Source organism: Nycticebus coucang, chromosome 5 (assembly GCF_027406575.1).
Source record: "Nycticebus coucang isolate mNycCou1 chromosome 5, mNycCou1.pri, whole genome shotgun sequence".
In the NCBI taxonomy this organism is placed as follows: domain Eukaryota; kingdom Metazoa; phylum Chordata; class Mammalia; order Primates; family Lorisidae; genus Nycticebus; species Nycticebus coucang.
This window is the reverse complement of record NC_069784.1, coordinates 119,951,407-119,976,202: the sequence shown is the minus strand read 5'-3', so window position 1 is coordinate 119,976,202 and position 24,796 is coordinate 119,951,407. Positions and strand designations below refer to the sequence as shown.

The 24,796-nt window shown below is 38.0% G+C and overlaps 2 protein-coding genes across 3 annotated transcripts in view; both read right to left on the bottom strand.

Annotated features, from left to right (window-relative positions):
* The window catches only part of PHACTR2 (phosphatase and actin regulator 2), a 273,453-nt gene that overhangs the window by 158,992 nt on the left and 89,665 nt on the right, over positions 1 to 24,796 (bottom strand). The window lies entirely within an intron of this gene.
* On the bottom strand, positions 20,419 to 20,877 carry LOC128585888 (60S ribosomal protein L31-like). Its single transcript, XM_053591289.1, has one exon. It carries the CDS (start codon positions 20,839 to 20,841, stop codon positions 20,464 to 20,466), a length of 378 nt encoding a protein of 125 aa, XP_053447264.1. The 5' UTR covers positions 20,842 to 20,877; the 3' UTR covers positions 20,419 to 20,463.

The window sequence follows — 24,796 nt, the reverse complement described above, 5'->3', positions numbered from 1 at the left end:
CCTCAGCCTCCCAAGCAGGCTCTGTGCTCATTTTCCCTCACAATTTCCTTCATCTACTTAGCCCCACCAGGCTTATTTTATTTTATTTTACTTTGCAAAACAAAATAGTCATCTCTTAATACAGTAAAACAGATTAAAGTCAATTTTTCTTAAACATGTAAGATGAATTTCAGTCTAGCTTGGGTACCCTAGAAGGCTGTTTCCCACAGGACTCTGGGAAGCTGTGGGAATACGTATGTGCATACTAAAGGCCCAGCTCCTCTGCAACGTCAGGGAAGGGACTGAACATCTCCAGGCAGAGCCCTGTGTCCCCCTATACCACTTGGACAGGACTCCGGGAAGAGTGACCTCCAGGTGTCCACTGGTCTTTGTGATCCTCAAACACAAACATGTTCCCAGCTCCCGGTCTTGGCACTTGCGGCTCCTTTCCCCCAGATATTTGCCCCATTTCCTCCTCTCCCACTTCATCACAGGTCTTCCAGCTAATACATCTTCAGGGAGGCCTTCCTTGGCCCTGACATAAAGTCGAAATTCCCATGACTCTCAATTTTCCTTAAAAAAATTATTTGTCCTTGTTTTTAATCACAACTAAATGAAGCATTGAGAAATGTATCTGTGTCCATTGAATGGAGGCCCATGAGGACAGGAAGCAAGCCTGGCCTCTTCACCATCCTATGCCTACACCAGACTAGGGCCTAGCACACTGAGGGTGTAAATGAACAAATATTAAATTGTTTCTGTTTTCTGCAGGAATTTTGATAGGAGACAAGGTCATGGGTTAATAGTAGGATTTTGGGGTCAGGCTGTCTTGGTTGTGAATATAGCTGTTACTTAATAGCTGTGTGACCTTAGCGAGTTTCTCAACCTTTCTGAATCTTAGTTTCCTCATCTGCAGTTACCTATATCACAGAGAAGTGCATAAAAATGCATATTATGATAGATAATACTTAGTACCTTTACAATAAATTGTGCTATTTCCTATTATCAATATAGGTCACCAGCAACCAGTCACCACAGAACGTTCTATATCTTAATGGAGACCTAAAATAATTGTGAGTTTTATGCTTTTCACCTCTTAGATAAAATGCAACTGCTGACAGCAAGGTAAAGCCTTTTAAGTCTTTAGAGCTTTGCTAAAAACACCTTTTAAAATTCTTCAGAAGCAAGCCTTACCCCACTGTGGTCACTTAAGAAATCTTGACTACAGAGAATAATAATAATCACAAGACTGTTATTTTAGCACAAACATACAAAGAATGGGGAAATGTTCTTTGCCATTCAGAAACTAAGTTCTAGCTTTGCAGTTAGCATGCTAAGCATAACTTCATGGGAAGAGAGAAGAAGGCTTTCCTTGCATATTTTTTCAAGCTGTTCAGATATTAGTGCTTGGGGGAAATTCCTTGACAAACATGTTGAAAAGCCTTAAATCCTCCCATATATTTGCTTAAATTTAAAGCCGAGGTCAGAGCGTAACTGCCCTTCTTGACATTTCAAGACAAGTGGAATTCTAATTATCTTCTCTGTTTGTTCCACATACACAGGGAGGGAACTTTAGCTCAATGACAAGCCATGCAAAATTGGATATCTTCTTTTCAATTATATTGGAAGGATTAGGTTAGGCCTAAAGAGTCATCTTCTTATACAAAATACACATGTGTCTGCAAAAAAAAGTCAGTTAAGGCTTAGCAGTCTGTCACTCTTACATCATGAATATTGTGAGCCACCAAATTTAATTATTCTAAAGTCAATAAATGTTAAGGAGTTATTGTATTAATGTTAGATAATGCTTGCTATATTTATAAATGTTAAAGCGGGATATAGCTTTATAATTTTAAAATAGCCATTTACTGATGTCAACATTTTAACAATGGAAATAAAACGACAGATCTGGAGCTCTTGGAGGACCCCATTTGAGTCTAATCTATATCTTGTGAATAGTCTATGACCTCAGACATATCAGAAGCTTACTGAATTCCTGTTAAAGGGATACTTGCTTTGATAAAAAGGTTTTTTTTAAGTATACATGCTGAGCTGGGCATGGCAGCTCCTGCCTACCATCTCAGCTACTAGGGAGGCTGAGACAAGAGGATTATCTGAGCCCAGGAGTTCCAGACAAGCCTGGGCAGCATAGCAAGACCCTGTCTCAACACAAAATAATAAAATGGAAAGTATGCATGCTATTGTTTCTGACACATTTATCTTGGCATAAATATTTTCCCCCAGTTTTTATATCTATCTTTTATCTTTTCTGATACAGTAATATTGTATGTTTTTAGGCAGTCAATACTTTGAATCATTTCCTTTATGGCTTTGATATTAGTATCATATTAAGAAATGACTTTCATATTCTAATGGTATAAAAACACACTTTAGAAAATATTTTCTTCTGTACATTTAAATACTTTAGGTGTAGTTCTTTCATTCATCTGTAACTTCTTTTTGTGTATGGTGTGTGATAAGAGTATGTAGTCTTTTCTAAATTGTTAAGAAATGATGCCAACACTACTTATTAAACTATTCTCCATTGATTTAAAGAACAACATATAGAACATAAGAACAACATCTGTACTCTTAAAAATGCGAAAGACAGAGAATTTATAAATATCAGTGCAATCATTCTTAATATAGTCACTGGAAGTTTTTCCCTTCCTATGAGAAATTCACCCATCAGCAACAGAACCTTGCAAACACTTTTCCTACCTCTGCACCTCTGTTTTAGCTTGAGAATGCCAGACCTATAACATAGAGTAACAAACAGCATTTTCAAATACTAAGTCTAACTTTAAATAAATAACCCACTACCTTTCATTGTAATAATAATAAAAATAAGCCCCAAATATTCTTAGATCCAACTATATGCAACAAAAAAGTCGTCTGAGTTTAAATATGATATATAATAAAACCATTGATGACTGTACTCTCATGCAAAATTTCAATATATTTGTAGCATTCTTCTGCAAATAAATTGAATTGTTCTTTCCATACAATGGAAAAAAATGTGAATACATACTACCTTGAAGTATTCATTATTCTACATTAGTTCCTTGAAATTTAATTTTATTTAGAATTCTGTTGAGTTGTTTTTCTTTAATGAGAAAAAAATTTAAATATTTTAAAACCCTGGGGGAGTCAGATCCTATTCTTTGATTTAAAATCATGCTGCTTCTAATCTTTTTTGATATCCAGCAAGCAATGGGACATGAGTTGCACGCAGGGGTTTGTACAAAGGAGAAAAACATTGTAATGGATTACTTCTTTCCAGTGTTTTATTTAATATCAATGCATTGTGCAAACAGAACACCAAATTGCTGCTTGTAAACTAAATGTGCATTTCAAGTAAAACATTTAACATTCCAAAGAGCTAGATTAAAGATACCTAGAGATTTGATTTTAAATGGCAAACAGAAGTAGAAATTACATGTCATTATCTAGATCTAAACATTTATGAGCTGCATATGTAGCGATTTTTATACTTTTTCCTCTATTTGCCTCTAGAAATACCGCTGCTTTGTGGAACTAAATTTCAAAGTTCACAGAAGGTACAGCCTTCTGCCTCAATGTCCATAGCTTAGATATAGATGAAACAGTTCATTATAATTAACGGACAGCTAGAACATTGTTATAATCAGGGACTTGACTCCACAAAGGAATGTTACTAAAATGTATTGAATTCCAAACTGAATTAATCCCAAATAATTATTATTTTTGGACTACACACTAACCCATTTTCATATGTAACCTGTTCACAATATGACACCAACTGTTGATTTAAACAATTATCTTTTTTTTTCTAAATTGGCCCACTAAAATATTTTCCAAATAGAAGCAATGCTAAATTTGCTTTCAATTACGTCTGTTCCAATCCAATCAAGGAGTCAGGGAGTGGATTATTTATGAAATAGTTTGCCCTTCCAAAAGAGCTGTTTAAACAGAAGTTGATATAAATTTGCTCACCAATGATGTGTGTGTAAAATAATGATGTACTCAGTTTGTTATTATACATGCAATATGTAACGCTATTAATATAGTTAATTCCAAAATCACTTAGGATGAAATCAGCTGAGATGTAATTTAAATGGAGTCTTTCTCTTTCCATTGCCATGACCCATCTTGGTGCTCATGAACAATTCCCAAGCAAAAAAATCGGGACAGCCAAACCAAATTAGTTTCCTGCGCCTGTCATGGCTTAAACTGGGTGGCTTAAATAACATAATTTTGTTGTCTCACGGTTCTGTGGGCTAGAAGTCCTGGGATAACGGTGTGGACAGTGGTGGCTGTGAGGAAGAATTGGCCCCAGGCCTTCCTCCTAGCTTTTGCTTGCTTGGGGCAAGCTTTGGTAAAGGTTTGGCTTGTGGAAGCATCACCCAACTCTGTCTTCATCTGCATATCATGTTCTGCCCCTGTGAGTGTCTCTGTGTCCAAATTTTCCTTTTTTATAGGGACACTCATCATACAGGATGAGGACTCACCATAAGGACCTCAACAATTCTATTCCAAATAAGGTCACAGTCTGAGGTGCTAGGGGTTATGATGTCCACATATGAATTTGGGAGGGGTATAAGGCCCACTCTTCTTAGGGTCTCAAAGGGCCTCCAAAAGCAAGCCTTGCAATTCAGACAATAAAGAACTATTCCCTAAGAACAGTGTGGTTCAGAAGCTGGGTCTTCAAAAATAATAGGACGTTGACTGAAATCCTATTCATGGTACAACCGAATAGTGTATCCTGACCTCACTTAGAGTTTAGGAATCCAGTGTGTGAAATGGAAAGGACATTCTGAATCAAGGATCTAGTCTGATTAAAAAGGTGCAAAGTGCACTTAACCCCAGGGCAGGAACACAGACTCAACTTTATGTAGCTTTTGGCCACACGTGGGTAGGATAAATACTGTGACCTCATGATGTGCATAAATAATCTAGTAGAGCAAGAAAAAAAATGTACATAGAACTAAATTTCATCCAAGGAGCTTGTGTTAGTGTCCTGTGACTGTCACAGGGTCAGGTCATCCATATGACTGTTTTCTAGTTAGTCCCTTTGTAAGATCTTCAGGGTCAACCAATGCCCACTGAAGAATTTGTGGAGCCCAGTACAAATTGAAGAAAAGCAAGAAAAAAGTTGGATTAAAGGTATTAAAATAAAAAAAAAAGATCTTCAGGGTCAATCACACACATGGAGCTGTGATCCCTTATGGTAACAATAACTTCTTCTGAAACACTTTCTGAAGGACCTGCCTGAGGCTGTTTTACAGTTAACTTTCTTTTTAATAAACAGAAGAGGACAGTCTAAAATGACAGTAAAAGTATAGTCATACACAAAGCAGTAACATAGTCATCAGTTATCATTATCAAGGGTAATGTACTGTGCATAGTTTTATGTGCTATACTTTATGTGACTGTTAGTGCAGTAGGTTTGTTTATAACAATATCTAACATGTTGCACTGCAACAGCATAACCACATTACTACAATGTCACGAGGTGACAGGAGCCTTGACAGATATAACTGTCTAGGACCACCGTTGTATGTGTCCCTCATTGACCCAAATGTTGTTATGAAGCATGGGAGTGTGTTAATAATGGCAAATAGTCATCCAATCTAGAAACCAGGATACCCTGTCTTCCAGGTAGCTGTGTTGACTTCTAATTTAATTGCATTAGTGTGAGAAAACATTTTCTGCACCAAATCAACCTTAATAAGTTCTTAAAACTTCTTTCATTACTATGCAAATAGTCAATATTTGTTTATGTTCTATGTTTGCCTAAAAGAAATGTGTATCTATTTGTTGGATACAGAGGTCTTGGTCAGTCAAGTTTGCCAATTGCCTTACTAAAATCATCTCTCTCCTCGTTCACGTTGGGGTACATTCCACCCATCATCTGATGGAGAGTCAGCATCTCTCTCACTGTGATTTAGGCTTTATCATCCTAAAACCCAAAGATATTTTCTCCAGCATAATTGATTCTTTTGAAGGGGCCATGTACCATCTAGAGGTGATCTCTACGGGACATTAAACAAAGCGTGAATTCAGGATAACTTTTGCTTATGTCACTTACAAAGTACGTCCGAATACATTTTCACCTACTAGTTTTTGAACTGTTTTGAGCAATGGTAGCCTTGTTCGTATAAATACAAACTCTCAGTGTGATGAACTTGAAGAATAAATCTTTTGGCTGTATAAAGTCCTTTATGTTTATAGTACTATAACTTTACAATGTTCTATTACTAGAGGCACTCTTCCTCCTTTGATTTGTTTTGGAAAGACAAATGGTACTTCACTTTATAAGACATATCATTGATGGCTCATAAAAGTAGAAAAACAATTCAGGAGAAAAGTGGACACTGTTAAACAAGCCATGCATAATTAAATAAATTCAACTGATTTTATCAACCCCTGGTGGAATTTTGATACTACACCAAATAATGTTATTTTTTGACAATTGGGCAAAGGGAAAATGATAATTAAAGAGGTAGTGACCTTCACAGTGGTCAGGGAAGCTACAAACAATCTAAATTACAATTTGGGAACAAAAGAAAGTATTCAAACTTCTGATTATTAAGGACAAAAATGCAATTATACATGAAAAAGGACAGAGTAGAACAAAGGGGTTTATTTGCTCTACTAGAGCAATGCACAACAGACACTGCATTTCCCTACACAGAAGAAATGTTTGGGGATTGGGTCTTCTGAAAACATTTGAAGCAAAAGTATAACAAGTCCTCCTGCTGGGTAAATACTTATTTTCTAAATTAGCCATTCTTTTTTTAAAGTATGGATTTTGTGTTTTTATTAAGTAAATATATCTGAGATGATGTTATCCTATATGCCAAAGGTAAGGAGCTAGTAATCCTGTGATTCTGCTGTGTTATAAAAGACTCCCATCTCCACAGCAGATTTACTTTAGAATCTTGCTCTCCTTGCTGGCTTTAATAAAGCAAGCTGCCATGAGTGCTACAGCTGCAAAGAACTGAAATCTGCCAACAACCCAAGTGAGCATGGGACCAGTCCCTTTTCTCCAGTTAAACCTCCAGAAGTGAACCGTGTCCTGGCTGACACCTGGAGTGTAGCCTTGTAGAGGACCCAGCTAAGTTGTCCCTGGACTCCTAACCCAGGAAAACCGTGAGATAATCAGTGTGTGTTGATTTAAGCTACTAAATTTGTGATCAGCTGTTATGTAGCATTGACTATGCTTCTATTTGGCAAAGTTTTATTACTGAGACCATACGGAGGACTAAGAGCAGACGAGATACCAGTCCAAGAAAATCTAAAAATATTTATTATGTTTTCTATGCTTTTTCCTTTCCTTCTTTCTTCCTATTTTCTTTTCTTTTTAATCCATTCATCCCTCCCTCCCTTCCTTCCTTTTCTTTTTGGTTGCAAACAACAAAATATGGTTAACTTAAAAACAGATAAAAAATATGAACCGGAAGGATACAGGCCGGCTCATGGAATAGAGGTTAGGGCAAGAAAAGCACGAGAAGAAGCCACAGCAAGGATCTCTTAGAAGAACCACCTGCCTAGGATGCCATAATTTGCAGCAGCATGGTCAGGCATACTGCCGAAACCCTTGCCTCTAAACACACCCCACCACCACCATGTCAAATCCTAGCAGATCTGTTCCTTCATGGCACGCTCTGGGCTGAGAATTCAGATTGAGAGCATCTGAGTGTGACACCCAGGCATGGACCCAAGTGCTAAACGCCAGGAGATGGCAGGGGAGGACCTACCACACTTTCAGCTAGAATTATATTCTTCCACATGAGAAAGGCAAGATATGAGACAGCCATAAAGACCTGGCATTTATACTTTAATGAATTACTTTGAATTCATTCATCTTTTTTTTTTTTTGTGAATCTGGTATGTATCATAGCCCAAATGAAATAAGAGAGAAAGAAAATTTCACAGTGAAAATAGGATGACACCCATAACTCAGTGGGTAGGGCAACGGCCATATACACCAAGGATAGGGGGTTCGAACTCTGCCTGGGCCAGCTAAAACAACAATGAGAACCGCAAAAATAAAAAAATATAGCCAGGCATTGTGGTGGGCACTGATAGTCCCAATTGCTTGAGAGGCCGAGGCAAGAGAATCACTTAAGCCCAAGAGTTTGAGTTTGCTGTGAGCAGTGATGCCATGGAACTCTACCTAGAGCGATAGCTTGAGACTCTGTCTCCAAAAATAAATAAATAAATACATTAATTAATTAATTAATAAAATAACACACAAATGATCCTAAAATTCATTGTTCATAAGAAAATGTACCCTAGTAAATACACATTACCCAAGAGGAGCTAACACACAGGCAAGGTTTAAAGACATGAAAATAATTAAGAAAGCATGGGATTCCTGTGAAAAATCAGAATTCATCTTATTCTAAATTTATGAATCAAATAGTTTAATTACATTTTCTTGAAAACTAACTGCCTACAGATTGCCTGACGGAGCACGGATGGCATTAAGTGATTTATTGCCTGCTCTTTGAGAAACACGGACACATAAAACATTCAGAAATAGATGATACTTCAAATGAATCAGAAAGTTAATGAATGGTCCAGAGAAGTGCACTGGCAAAGAAAACAAATGAAGATCCCTGCCACACTATCCACATAAAAATACATTTCATATATAACAAAAAATATACAGCATTGACCACATATAACAAAAAAGAAACCATAAAACCATTAGAGGAAAACGTAGTTCAATTTTTAAAAAACAAATTAGGAATGGAGAGAGATTTTCTTAATGGGATACAAAACTGAGAAGAGTAAAATAAAAAGCTTAGAAAGGTGAAAAACTTTCTTTACATAGAAATAAAACAAAGTTCTACATTTATATCAGTTATGACAAAGGCAGAGCATCCTTAAAGTAAAGAACTATTATAACTCAATTAAGAGTTAAAAATTTTGGGCGGTGCCTATGGTTTAAGGAGTAGGGCGCCAGCCCCATATACCAAAGAGAGAGAGAAAGTTAAACATATTTTTTAATTAAAAATATTTAAAAATTAAATACAAAAAAATTAAAAATAACTCAATAAGAGATCTCAAGAGTAAAATGAACAAAAGCTAAGAATGATTAGGAGTTTGGTGACAGAAAGAAGCATATATGTCTGGGACTAAACAAAACTAATTAAAACAATAATTAGAAATGATTTTTTGATCTATTGGGTTGCCAAAGATTTAGAAGTCTGATATTATTAATTGCTGCTGAAGTTAGGGATAAAGAGGCACTCTTGGACATTGTCTGGAAGAATATAAATTGCTAGGAACATTTGAAAGACAACTTGGTAGTATCTATCGAAGTTTTATTTTATTTATTTATTTGTTTGTTTTCTCAAAAAGTAGATTTATTTCAGGTTAATGTGAGCGTACAAAACAACCAGGTCAAAATATTTGATTTTGTTAGGTAGAGTCCCTCTTGTGGTTATTTCCCACATATAAAAGGTGTGCTAAACACCCCCACCCCACGCCCATTCAGTGAAAGCACCCCAACCCCTCCCCGCAACTTCAATTGAAATGAGTTTTTCTCCTGTATGGGCATGCATCAGATTATCTACAGGCTTCATATTAGTATTGAGTACATTGGCTAATTGCTTTTACATTCTTGTGATATTTTACTAAGAAGAATGTGTTTCAACTCCATCCAGGATATTACAAATGATGTGAAGTCACCATCTTTATTATGGCTAAATAGTATTCCATGGTGTGCATGTACCACAATTTGTTAATCCATTCCTGAGTTGATGGGCATTTAGGTTGTTTCTACGTCTTGGCAATTGTAAATTGAGCTGCAATAAACATTCCAGTGCAAATGTCCTTATGATAAAGTGATTTTTTTTTCTTCTGAGTAGATGCCTAGTAATGGGATTGCAGAGTCAAATGAGAGATCTAATTTGAGATCTTTGAGGATTCTGCATACTTCTTTCCAAAGAGGCTGTATTAGTTTCTAGTCTGGCCAGCAGAGTAAAAGTGTTCCCCTCTCTCCACATCCATGCCAGCATCTGCAGTTTTGGGACTTAGTGATGTGGGATAATTTTACTGGAGTTATGTGGTATCTCGGGGTGGTTTTGATTTGCATTTCTCTGATGATTAGGGGTGATGAGCATTTTTTCATGTTTATTAGCCATTCATCTGTCTTCCTTAGAGAAAGCTCTATTCATGTTTCTTGCCCTGGCAGGTTCCAACCTGGCAGGGAGGATCTACCACACTTTCAGCTAGAATTATGTTTACATATATAGGATTGTTCAATCTTTTTTTGTTGATTAATTTGAATTCTCTGTAGATTGTAAGTATCAAGCCTTTGTTCTATTTGTAATATGCAAATATATTTCCCCATTCTGTCTGTTTGCTTTGGTTGTTGTCTCCTTAGCTATACAGAAGCCTTTCAGTTTAATTAAGTCCCATTTATTTATTTTTGTTATTGTTGCAATTGGCATGGAAGTCTTCATAAAATCTTCTCCCAGGCCAATCAATATCTTCAAGTGTTTTTCCCACACTTTCTTCCAGGATTTTTATTGTTTCATGACTTAGATTTAAATCTTTTATCCTCTATCAAAATTTTAAAACCATATACCTTTGATTCTACAATTCCACTTTGACCATTTGTCCTTAGACATTATTTAAGTGACCAAAGATTTCTGGTATGTGTGCTTGTGTGGCATTTTTGTATCAGAAAACACTCATACATACATACACATCTTAAAGGCAGCATCGAAAATAGACTAGTTAAATACATGCAAGTGTGTATGACTAATAGAAAGGTATTTAAAATATCTATACAACTCAACATGAGTAGATAGCCAATAGATAATGTTACGTGAAAAATCATTGTTACATAACAAAATGTGTAATCCAACTTGGACTTAAAAAAAGAAAATATATACTATATGGAGAAATAACAAGAAAGAGAGGATAAACATCACACTTTTGAATATATTTGTCTACCATGTTAATAATAATAGCAATCCTAAGAATGGTTCAATTTCTATATATTAGATTGTGTGATATAAATTATTTCAATTTCTTGTGCTATCTAAATTAGTCTTTCCCTCCTAAAAAAAAAAAAAAAAAAAAGAATAATAAGAAGAAAAGAATTGTAATGACCTGTTCATTTGTGGCTATGAGATCCCATGAGGAGAAGGCCAGGTTTTATTTGTGCTTCAATATCTGTTTCATTTTTCAGCCATAGCCAATGAGCAAATATTTGTGGTATGCAAAGTACCCAAGATTTGCCTGAGGCAATCTGCACGTGCTCTCATGCACAGTCATCAGCTTGACACCTCATCACACAGATACTGTTTTCTTTTATCACCTTTGGCATGAATCCAAGGTTCATTCTCCAAATGAACAGATAAGAGAGAAATCATCTAGCTGGACTTCCATCACCTTTGTTGTGAACACTTATCACACAAGGAGCAGAGACCATGGCATTAGGCACAGCTGGCACCAAGGCCTCAAATTAAAAATCAGAGCAAGTCTACTTCAACAAACTCTGGATATATAAATACAGTCTTCAAATATATCCAATACCATATATCACAAGTTTCATTTTCAGCACAACTGCTCTCTTTTTAAATGAACAGGACTAAGTGTTCCTCTTCTAGCAAGATCAGACAGCAGGAAAATACATTTGTTTAATTATAGCCTTTAAAGAGAACAGTACATTCTTAAGATGTAACTTTCCAGAAGAGAACTTAGAACATATATTATGACCTTCCCTGAAAGGAATTGTAATTCAATAATTATGTTCTTTATTGTTAAATTATCTGAAAGGAAAAAAGGAATTCTTATTCCTAAAGTTATCACATAGAAAAAAGTCAATATGGGAGCTGGAATGTAAAATTTTTCTAGGCCATTTTCTACAGGAGGATATTTTGCTTTTTTAATGAAGACTTGTCCTAGTATAATAAAAATGAGGTCTGTAGACAATCTGCACTATCATTTTCCAGAAGTAAAAGGAAATATAATGATCACAGTTATTTTTATGATATTGCCTTTTTATGTACAATATTTGCTTTTAAACCAAAATTATTTTTATTTGGGTTTTAAACCTATATTTTCATCATAAAAAGTTCACCTTAAAAATAATTGAACATCCACATGTAGAAAAAATAAATACAGACATTACACCCTTCAGAAAAATTAGCTCAAAGTGGATCACGGACCTAAATATAAACTTCAAAGCTACAAAACTCCTAGAAGATGACATAGGAGAAAATCTAGGCCAGTTTCAGTAAGGCAATGACATTTTAGATAACAACACCAATGGCATGATCCATGAAGGAAATAATTGATAAGCCGGACTTCATAAAAATTAAAACTTTATGAAAGCCAATGTCAAGAGAAAGAGAAGATAAACCACAAACTGGAAGAAAACATTTGCAAAAGATGTAGCAGTGAAAGGATGATTATCCAAAATACACATAAAACTCTTAAACTATAACAGTAAGAAAATGAGCAAATCACTTAACAAATGGGCAAAAGCCCTGAACAGACACCTTCCTAAAGATGATATACAAATAGCAAGTGAGCATGTGAAAAGATGTTCAGCATCATAGGTCATTAGAGAATTGCAAATTAAAATAACAATAAGATACCAGGACACATCTGTTAGAATGGCCAGAATTCAGAGCACTGACAGCACCGAGTTCTGGCAAGGGCCTGGAACAACAGGAACTGTCGTTCATTGCCGGCGAGAAGGCAAAATGGTACAGCCACCTGGAAGACAGTTTGGCAGTTTCTTATCAAAGTAAACATGCTCTTATCATAGGATCGAAGAAATGCATTCTTTGGTATTTCACCAAACAAAAAGTTATGTCAATAAAAAAAACCTACGTGTGGATGTTGATGGCAGCTTTATTCATAGTTGCCAAAACTTAGAAGCACCCCAGATGTCCATTAGTAGGTCCATGGATAAATAAACTGTGGTACATACATCCAGACAATGGGATGTTATTCAGTGCTAAAAAGAAACTATCAAGCCATGAAAAGACAAGGGGAACCTTAAATGCATTTTACCAAGTGAAAGAAGCCGATCTGAAAAGCTACATCCCATATGATTCCAACAACATGACAGCTTGGAAAAGGAAACTATGGAGACAGTATAATAATCAGTGGTTTCTGCAGTTGTAGGGAAGGAAGAGACCGTACTGTATGAGACTATAACAGTGGATACAAGTCATTACACATTGGTCAAAGCCCATAGAACGTACAACACCAAGAATAAACCTTAATGTAAATGATGGACTTTGGGCAATAGCGATGTGTCAATGTAGGGTCAACGATTGCACCAAATACACCACCCTGCTGGAGGATGTTCATAGTAGGGACATTTTGTTTGTGGGGGGTAGTCAGGGAGTGTATGAGAATTCTCTGTACTTTCTGATCTATTTTGCTATAAATCTAAAGCTGCTCTAAAGAATAAAGTTTATAATTCATTTTTTAAAAGTTTAACATTCAAAAATATTTATTTGCCTATATTAACAAATTCTAGCCCAACTATTTTGATGAATTTAGGGAGCATCTAAACAGTTTTTTAATGTAACGTACATATATAGGTAAAATATACTCAGGATACAGTATGAAAAACATACTTATTCTGCCCCAAATAGAAGCAGCTTAAAGAACAATACTGTGTGGCCCTCAAGAAAGCAGCCCTCTCTGGCGAGCTTCAGCCAGTGCTTGAGAGAGGGGAAAGGAGACAGCTGAAGGTGCTCATTCCTGTGGTTATGTACTTTTCCTTCTCCACTTGTGGAAAAATGGAAACTGAGCATCAGCTTAGAGTCAGGTTTCAGGAGGGTCAGAGGAGGTGGATTAGGGAACAGGGGCCAAGCCAGGGAGGTGAACCATCTCCTTCCTTTTCTGTCCAAAAGCTGATGTGTAACCCGTGTCCTTCTGACTTAGTTCCATCACTACTCATTCCCATATGTTAGTCTCATTTCCAGTGTAAATGGCATTGCCCCCTAACAGAGATCGAGTCATAGCCCTAGAGATGGAACAAATTTGATCAAAAAGGGACTGTAGCATAAAGACAGGATCTCGGGGCTTTTGGTCCTTTTTGTCTCATTCCGTCTCTAAATGATGTTTTTAAGAGTGTGTACACTTTATGAGAAACTCAGTATTTCTAAGACGATTTCATTTCCAGAATGCACACAGAGTTCTAAAGACCAGGCTGCAACTTGCCTCTGTCAATGAGACCTAAGGGGGTCGGAAATGAAGCTGGACATAATTGGTCACAAAATCAGCTGAATTGGTGGCCTCTTCTCTTCCCTGTTAGTGTGAGAAAGGCTTCCATTCAAATCAACCAAGGGTACTGCAGGTGCCACACCACCACAGGCTCTGTGGATAGAGCCAGGAAGGGGACTAAAAAATGCTTTCTTTGCAGAAGTTTAAATCTCCTTGAAAGGTTACAACACCTTGAGAATCAGATACTATATAAAGGTTATCATGAGCATTCACTCTTTGTATGAAGCACTTTATTTCATCGCTTGCTTCATGCCTTCCAACAAGGCAGGCTGGAAGGAAGGGAAAGAGGAAAGGATTTGTGCATCATGTGTTGCTATAGCTTGAATTGCTTCAAGCACCCAGTCAATACACGCCTGAAAGGGAACATTGGTTATTAAGACTTCTCACCGATTTTTTTTGTGGAAAAATATAGAGTGCAAGAGAACCCTCCAATGCCACCTCAAGTGAATTTAGTATGACATAAGCCTGCTTTACTCAGTTTCAATTAAACCAAGGAATGTACTTGGCCTTACCAAGAATGTCAGATAAATGAAATTCATTCTCACGAGCTTTATTTATTTTATATATAATGTGTCAGGAGTGGAGCTTTGCAAAATATTAACTCATTTAACCCTTATAACAAGCCAATGAAGGATAAATCATAGTTGTTAACTGAATCAATAATAGTTATCACAAAATTTTTAATTTGTTTTCAGCCATAATTAAGGGATAGAAATTTCAGGTTAGTAATGAAGTTTGAGTAAAATTACTAGGGACTCAATATATAGTATTCACAGAGATCCTGCCATGCCAATTTAAACATGTCACTAAATCAAAGATTTGGTATTACCCTGTTTCCCCGAAAATAAGACATCCTCCGAAAATAAGACCTACTTACAGGAAAGATAAAATGTCCCCTGAAAATAAGACCTAGCACGTCTTTGGGAGCACACCTTAAATAAGACACTCTTATTTTCGGGGAAACAGGGTAACATGCATGTCTTAAATTTCCTCTAAAATGAATATGCCTGACCATAGCTTCCCAGATGTATTTTGTTTCCCAAATGTTTGCATTCATGTAAAACAAGAAAAAATTTACATAATAGTAAAATAAAGATCTTCCCTTACTTAATCTTCAAATAATATTTATAAACATTTACCTTAATATTGTAGTTAAGAAAGGTTCAAAACCCCATTATTTTGGTTATGTACCCAAAACCGTCATCCTCCTCTTGTCTCAGAGATTACCTTAAAAGAAAATTCAAATCCCAAGAAGATGACAGTAGGAGCCCTAATACCGCGGACTGCTTTTCAGAGGTCAGCTTAGCTTACACCGTCTGCTCCTGCACGGAGTCTAGGATGTCACATGATGCAGACGGCATATTTTACAGGTTGTCCCCAGCACGGAATACCACGTTACAGAGAACACTGCAGATGAAGATGAGCAGCGGCCTGAACGCTCCTTCCCTTTGAATTTTGTTATCCCTTAGCCTTCTCCGGTGGCGAGCACACTTCCGTGTTCCGGGCTCTCTTTCCATTTGCTTCTCCTTGGAATTTTTTCCTCCTCTTGGCAGCACACTTGACAAGTAAACAGCTCCACCGTACGTATAGTGACACAACACCGCAGGCTGAAGGCCACCTACCCGGTGGAACAAACTCGTGCCCCATAAAGTGAAAATCTTCAACTTACTCAGACCAGGGTTCTCACTAATTTGTACCCGCTTCCATACCCAAGGACGAGGTGTGGAGGCACCAGTAAGATTGCAAATGTATTTCTCCATCCCAGAGAGGTCTTGGTTCGTTTGGAATAAAGCCCAAATTACCTAATTTAATATTTAGCTGATTCCTTGCCAAATCTGGGGCTTGATAATAATTCAAATGCTGAAACTTCACTTGATTTTAAAAATACCACTGAAGGGAAAAATTTAGACTGGGTGCCAAAAATACGCTCTGCTCCTTCTCAGATGGTAAAATTCTGTTCCTCTCAGCAGACCTGGGTTGACATCTTCTACTTTTTTTATTTTTTTTCAATCCCAGAGATATATATCTAGGGAGAGGGCACATGACCAGTATGATTTTCATACAATAGATCTTTATTTATACTTGAAGTTAGAGGGGCTTATTAGTTCTATGGGCATCTTTAAGAAAACTATAAAATGATTCCTTCCCTGATTTCATGATATAACTCACCACCATCACCGTCCATATTTATTGATCATATGCCTTGAACTCTACTTGGTACTGGGGATCAAATGATGAATGAGGCCTTCTCTACCCTCAAGAATGTGTGATCCAGCTTGGCGCCTGCAGCTCAGTGAGTAGGGCGCCGGCCACATACACCGAAGGTGGTAGGTTCAAGCCCAGCCTGGACCTACTGTACAATAATGACAACTGCAACCAAAAAATAGCTGGGCATTGTGGCGGGCGCCTGTAGTCCCAGCTACTCAGCAGGCCGAGGCTAGAGAATTGCTTAAGTCCAAGAGTTTGAGGTTGCTGTGAGTTGTGATGCTATAGGACTCTACTGAGGGCAACATAGTAAGACTCTGTCTCAAAAAAAAAGAATGTGTGATCCACCAAGATTCTTATGCATTTAAACACTCATTTCCTTTCCCACTGGCCTAAAGTAAAGAGAAAGCACCTGAGAGATGAACCCTCCGATAATCATAATAGAACCTAGAGAGGGCTGTGATCACACTGCTAAAGAAATCAGACTTGGCTCACACAAGAAAGACCACTGGGGTGGGCTGAACAATGCCTTCCCTCTTCCCTTACCTTCACCCCTCCCTGCCCTGATATCCGCATCTTGATCTCTTGAACTTATGAAGATGTCACCTCATATGGCAGAAAGGACTTTGCAAGTGTGATTAAATTAAGGGCTCTGAGAGGAGGCAATTGTGTGTGATTATATGGATGGGCCCAGTGTCATCACAAGGTCCTTATAAGACAGGCAGGAAGGGGCGGCGCCTGTGGCTCAGTGAGTAGGGCACCGGCCCCATATGCCAAGGGTGGTGGGTTCAAACCCAGCCCCAGCCAAACTGCAACAAAAAAATAGCGGGCATTGTGGTTGGCGCCTGTAGTCCCAGCTGCTCGGGAGGCTGAGGCAAGAGAATCGCGTAAGCCCAAGAGTTAGAGGTTGTGAGCCGTGTGATGCCACGGCACTCTACCTGAGGGTGGTACAGTGAGACTCTGTCTCTACCAAAAAAAAAAAAAAAACAAAGACAGGCAGGAAGGTCAGACTCAGACGTAGGACAGAGCAGAGGCCTGAGATGAGAAAGGTCTACCCTGCTGGCTTTGAACATGGAGGGAAGGACCACAGGCCAGGGAGCACAAGTAGCCTCTACCAAGTTGGTAAAGGCAAGGAAATGGGTTCTCCCAGAGCCTCCAGAAGGAATGTAGCCCTGCTGACACTTTCTAGACTTCTGAGCTCCAGAACTGTAAGATAATAAATTTGTGTTGTCTTAAGCCACCGAGTTTGTGGTAATCTGTTACAGCAACAATAGGAAACTAATACAGACTGAGCCAGAGACCAGACCTGAGGCCTACCACAAGGACAGAGCAAGTTGATTCTTGAGATTCTGAGTAAGTCTTCAGCACTGACCTATCTTAAATTATATTTTTCCTTCTTTTCTTTTCCTTCCTTCTTTCCTTCCTCCCTCCCTCCCTCCCTTCCTTTTTATGAGAAGGTATGGCTCAGTGGCCTGGGCTAGAGTACAAGGGCATTGTCACAGCTCACTGCCATCTCAAACTCCTAGGCTCAAGAGAGTCTCCTGCCTTATGCTCACGAGCAGCCAGGAATGCAGGCACCACCGTACCTGGCTAATTTTTCTATTTTTTTGTTGAGACATAGTCCCACTGTGTTGCTCAGGCTGGTTTCAAACTCCTGGCCTTAAGCAACCTTCTCATCTCAGCCTCCCAAAGTGCTGGGATTACAGATGTGAGCCATTATGCCCAGCTAGTACTGGCCTATTTTAAATCAAAATTTCTTTGAACTTACTTGCTATCACTTCCTTTGAAACTGTGCCACTCCAGCCATATTGGCCTCCAAGCTGTTCCTCACACGAGTGGAGCATGCTGCATCCCAGGAGCTTTGCATTTTGCTCCCTTCTCCTCACTGTCCACTGAACTTTCTCCCTCACCTAGTTTCAGTATCTGTACTTCCTCAGCGAGGCCTTCCATGACCACCTTTTCTACAAGAGTAGCCTTGCCATGCTCCTTACTTCTTGCTTTATTTTGCTTCATAAAACACTTATTTGATCTATTTCTTCATCATCTGTCTCCCCTGATATGTATTTTGTTCACTGCTATATTCTCAGAGCCCAGACAATCCTTGCAACACCGTTAAGTGCTCAATGCAAAATTTCTGAAGATGTGAAAGTACTATGGTGGGTACTGGCTGCTATAGGAAACAGTGTTGGGGTCATCTGTCTTTCCTTGAACAAAGAACAATAGGCCTTTCCTTGTCTTGAGTGTCTAATCTTTGTACTCCTATGGAGGTATGAGGAAAAATGAATGGCAACTTCCATTGAAAATACTGAGGATATCTTTCACTTTCTAGAGAATTCTAATTCTGGTGAGGCAACAGAATAAATATACTGTAAAGAAATAATTGTTGAGCTGAATTGTTGCAATCTAAGTTCAATACCCCTCCTTGTCCTAGAACACACACTCTTTTTCTTTTCTGTCGCAACTTTTCCCTCTAAATATATTCATATAATTTCTCTCTATATAAATAATTCCATAAATTCTATATTAGCCAAATACGTCTATATGTCTATATTTGACTGGTATAAAAGTTATGAAATGTTAGCCCACAGGCAAAATCTGTAACAGAATTCCAAAATGCTATGAAGAAATGGATATGGCACAAATTTAGTAATTTATGCCATAATTTACATTACCAAATGAATACTGTCTGCCTAAAATCAGTTCTTTAGTGAGGTGTTCCACTTACGCTAAGAAGGCTATCATTTCTCAGAATATTTTTTTTTCATTTCTCAGAATATTTTTACAATTTATTTTGTTTGGCATTGTTATCAAAGATGAGGAAAAGAAGATGTAAAAATGGCCAAAAAGCACATGAAATGAAGCTTAACATCATTAGTCGTTAGGGAAATGCAAATCAAAACCACAATGAGATACTAATTCACACTCACTAGAGTTGCTATTATTTAAAAAAACTGGAAAATAACAAATGTTGGTGAGGATGTGGATAAATTGAAACAACTTTACTGCCAAAATGGGGTTCCACAGCAGCTGCTATGGAAAACAATTTGGCAGTTTCTCAAAAAGTTAATCATAGTAATATCATATAACTCAGAAATTCTACTCCTAGGTATGTGCTCCAGAGAATTGAAAACAGGTACTCAAACAAATACACACACACACAGATATTCATAGTAGCACGATTCACAATAGCTAAATGGTGGAAAAAACCCAAATGTTCATCAGCAGATGAATGGAAAAACAAAACATGGTATATCCATAGAATGGAATATTATTCAGCCACATAAGGTCTGACAATTCAGTGCATGAACTCATCCTAGAAAAAGTGCTACCGACCTCATTGCTGAATATTACTAGGGTCAACTTTGAAGTACTCCCCTTGGGAAGCTATGCATTGATGCCAGCATCTAGTCCACCCTTCAAAGCAATTTTGAAACTTTTTTTCTGGAATGGTCATTAGAGCTGTCATTATGTTTCCCTTGATGTTCTGAATGTCATCAAAATGTCTTCCTTTCAACATTTCCTTTATTTCTGAGTAAAGAAAAAAGTCACTGGGGCCAGATCAGGTGAGTTGGGAAGGTGTCCCAAGACAGTTTTCTGTTTATTCTCTGAATCGATACATTATCATAATGCAAGAGTCACAAGTCTTGGCCAAGATTTTTAGTTAAGATTTTCTTTTTTTTTTTTTTCTGGAAAAATGTTTATTGTAGCATTAATGAAACATGCAGGTATAAAATCATTAACATCACACCTGCCATTTCTCAACTACCTAGGACAGAGGTTCTCAAGCCAGGTTGTAGTTCAACTTTAGAAACCTGCTTAGGCCCTTTCAAATAAACCCCAAGAGACAGATAGGGGAAAGGGAGCCTGGGCATCAGTATTTAGGAAAAGCTCTCCAAATGCTCCCATAATTGGGAATTGCCTTAGGATAATGAAAGCACATGTTTTTATGTTGCAACTAGAAAAGGAAAACCAACACACGATGGTGATTTTATAATTTTATTTGATATGTCTGACAATCACCAGTTAGTTCTCATCCACGTTGACTGTCTGTAGATTTTTGAAAGTTGTAACAGGTACATAAGTAACCAAAGTATAGAGCTTGTTTGGTGAATCTTCACCTTCATTGCGTTTTCTGGATAACCACACATGGATACGGTATGGGACATTCCTTATGCCTTTGGCCCAGACAGCTTTGTTAAGCCTGGTATCAATGCGCACATCTGGAGTTCCTATCTCTTTCATGGCAAATTTTTGGATCTCTTTGAGTGCCCGAGGGGCACGCTTCTTGAAGCCCACTCCATGGATGCGCTTGTGAATATTGATAGTGTATTCTCCAGTCACCACCTCGTTGGTGGCAGACCGGCCCTTCTTCTTCTCGCCACCCTTCTTTGCGGGAGCCATTCTGCAGGGCCCAAGTCAGAAAGAAAGAGCGCGCGGGATTGTGGCAGTTAAGATTTTCTTAACTGCTTCTATCGATGTTTACTTGATCTGCTATGCTTCTCACAGTCAGCTCATGATTTTAATACACAATTTGATGAATTTTTGCAATGTTTTTGTCAGTTCTGTTTGTTACTGGCTGTTCCGACCTTTCTTCATCAGCGACACTTTCTCTCCCCTCAGAAAAAACATTTCTTTGGGTGGCACCTGTGGCTCAGCGGGTAAGGGCGCTGGTTCCATATGCCAGAGGTGGTGGGTTCAAACCCAGCCCCTGCCAAAAAAAAAAACCTTGCCCTGGCTTTAAAAAAAAAAAACATTTGTTTTTCATTTGTATACTGCCATTTTCTTTATGGAATTATCCCTATAAACTTGGACTAACACATCCCTGATTTCACTTCCACTCTGGCCAAGTTTAACAAAAAATTTAATGTTTTTTTGTTGCCCTAATTCAAGCTCTGGTGTTCCCACGACAGCACACAAAAACACGCAATGACACTAATAAATGCCACTCAACAAGGCACTGCCACACGCTGACACACACAGTTCTGAGACACTGATATACCAAGGATATGAAACCTTACCAAATTGTTTGCACAGTTCTGCTAACTTAAGTGCAAGGTGGCAAGTTCACGAACTTACCACATACAAAGGAATGAAGTATTGATAAAGATTGCAACATAGATGAACTTAAAAACATTGTAAGCTTTAAAAGTCGGACACAAAATGTCACATATTGTATGATTCCATTTATATGAAAAATCTAGACTAGGGGGATCTGTACAGACAGAACGTAGGATGGCACTTGCAAGCGTCTTGGGGAAGGAGGGAATGGGAATGACCATGTAATAGGTACAGGGTTTTCTTGGAGGGTGATGAAATGTTTTGGAACCAGATAGAGGTGGTGGTTGTACAAAACTGTGATTGTTATAAATGCTACTAGATTGTAAACTTTAAAATTCTATGTTATGAATTTTACCTCAATAAAAAAATTAAAATATGGAGAAAGACCCTTGAATTCTCCAAGGCTATCTAAGCTAGTGGCAGAGTAAATTACCCATGATTAGGAGCTCAATAAATATTTACAGAATTAAACAGTAGAAAATATTTGTGTACTGCAAGTAAATTTATTTTGGGGAATCAGTCAAGAATGTGGGCCAAGTCAGTTGAATAAGGTTAGGTTATTTAACTAAGTCATGCCATGTTAGCCTTGAACATGACAGTGCATAACTACAAAGTAAAGGACTGCTACCAGAAACTCACATTTCCCTTTACCTAGCAAATTCCAACTTGTTCTGCAAACACTCCAGCCCAAATGTCACCTCCCTTAGAGCCTCCCTTCCTTTGCCAAGCAATGTTTCCCTCTCGACCTTCTACTTTCTTTCATTCGTAGTTAGCTAAGCACTGCTAGTTCCTAACCCATCTGCCTGCCCATTACAGTGCTGGCATCTCAAGGGCAAAAAAGTGGTTCTAATTCATTGACATACACTTAGCAAGATGCACCCTGTTGGCTTCACCAATGTCTGTTGAATAAACTAATAAACACCCTAAATGAAGTTTGGGTCTGTCTTGTAAAAGAGCTCTAAAGACAATTCTAAAAGAGAAATTCCTAATTTGTTTTGAGTAGTATCAACATTCTGAAACTAATGTATGTGTGCTAAGGGTGATGTGTGAAAGAAACTCTCCTTGGCTGTTTAAATTCTTCTGTCTTTGCTAAAATCCATCCCTGTCTTTCTCTAATTGACATGCCTCATACAATGCCCCAGGGGTGACTGGTGTACATAGCGCAGTCAGGCTGAAGCTCCGAAGTCCAAACTTTTCTAGATATAAACATGTGTTCACTTGTTCTCTATAAGGATAAACAGCAGGTCTTTGTCATTAAGGAAGGCATGATTTAATATTTGTGTAACCAACCTGCCACCCCAATACCACTTTCTTATCTCATGGGAACATCCTCTATAACAATACAGTTTTGTGCTAAATTTCAAACAGATCTGGGCCACAGCAGGTTTGTCAGGGTGGGGATGGTTCATGTAATTATGTGCCTTCATTCTGGTGTCACACAAAACATGGTGAAATTCTTAGCATTTTTCCATGACCTTGGGCCACTTCTTGAAACTTGAAACAGGAGAAAACTTGAAGCATTCAAGCAAACTGAAGTCAGAAAAAATCGTGCTCGCCTGAAATTACACGAAACTGATAACAGGAGATTTTACAAAGCTATGCCTGCAAATCTTCCAGTCCCAGTAAAACAGCCAATGACAGAGAGCATTGGAAAGAAACTCATATTATCCGAAAGAGCATTTCAGTGACCCCTGACAGCTCACTCCCGTTTGCTTTCCCTATGGCTCTGTCCCATACACAGAGGGTGCCAAAAAATGTATCCACATTTCAAGAAAGGAAAAAACTGTATTAAAATTTTAATGCTCAAGTCAGGTTTGATCTCTGCAATTATGAGATACAAGATATGATATACAAGACAATACATGTTATCAGTATATACTCAGTAGTACAATTTTAATACAGTTTTTCCTTTCTTAAAATGTGGATACATGTTTTTGGCTCCCTCTGTGAGTGTGTGTTTGTGTGTGTGTGTCTGTGTATTGTTTGTTTGCTTGTCTATCGGCTTACTGTCTCTTTGTCCCAATAGGGACTTGATGTGTTTGTTTTATCAATGCTGTGTTCACTGTAACCAGAAGATTGCCCCATTGGTAGACACTCAATTCATATATGCTAAATATGTCTTTCAACTAAATTCATTCTCCAAACTTGTGATACAGGAAATAAGAAAGAGGTATTTCAGGGCAATTCAAACTAGTTATTTTTAACAATTGCCAAATCCACATGCTCACTGGTGGAATTTCTTCTGTTAAAGAGACACAGCCCAAGATAAAATTGAAATCAACATGCAGCAAAGACTAATTTGACAAGTTATCAAGTAGTATTTGAATGACTTTCCCAGGTAGTGGCATAGTTTATAAATTCTGAGTCACCAAGTAAAACTTTGATATATACCACAATAAACGACCATTCTGGAACAAAAATTATCCCATTCTACAGTCCATATATGGGACTGCTTTTAACAGGAGATACATGATTTACTCAGTAAATGTCCATAAAGGGAGATCAGGTCACAGCACAGATTTGCCCCTACCATGTTCCTTGACTCTATTTTCCCAGCTTTTGACCTCTGATTTCCACACTGGTACTCAGCTTGTAGGCGTGATGACAGACTCAGCTTCACCTCCCTGGCCAGGCCTTTACACATTCACCTTCTGGCTTGCTGGCTTCTCCGCTCTCATAACCAACTCCCCTGATCCAGGGCACCTCTGGGGTCCTACCTTGAGGCCTGCAGCTCTTCAAGGGCAGTTTGAACCTCTGGCCCCAGATAGACACAGGGTGAAATCTACCTGAACAAAGCTATATGCCATGAAAATAAACAACTTACTAAAAAATATTGGTGATAGATTCCCAAATGGCTTAGTTTACCCATCATCCTCAAGTTTACCCTCAATTTAAGAAAGTAGAAGAATAAATATGCCCATAGAACTAAAGGAAAACATGATTATAGAAGTAAAGGAAGGTATGATGGTAATGTTGCCTCAAATACATTTACCAATAAAAGATTTTTATATCTAAAAAAAAAGAAAGTGGAAGAAAATCTAGTTAAAATGTTCATGCTGTGGTAATATTGCATGTGAATACTAATTAATATCTATGACTGTGTCTTCATTATAAGAATTAATAAAATTTTGGCTCACCACCCATATCTCAGTGGTTAGGGCACCGGCAACATGCACCAAGGCTGGTGGGTTCGAACCCAGCCTGGGCCTGCTAAACAACAATCACAACAATAACCAAAAAATAGCCGGGTGTGGTGAAGGGCACCTGTCGTCCCAGCTACTTGGGAGGCGGAGGCAAG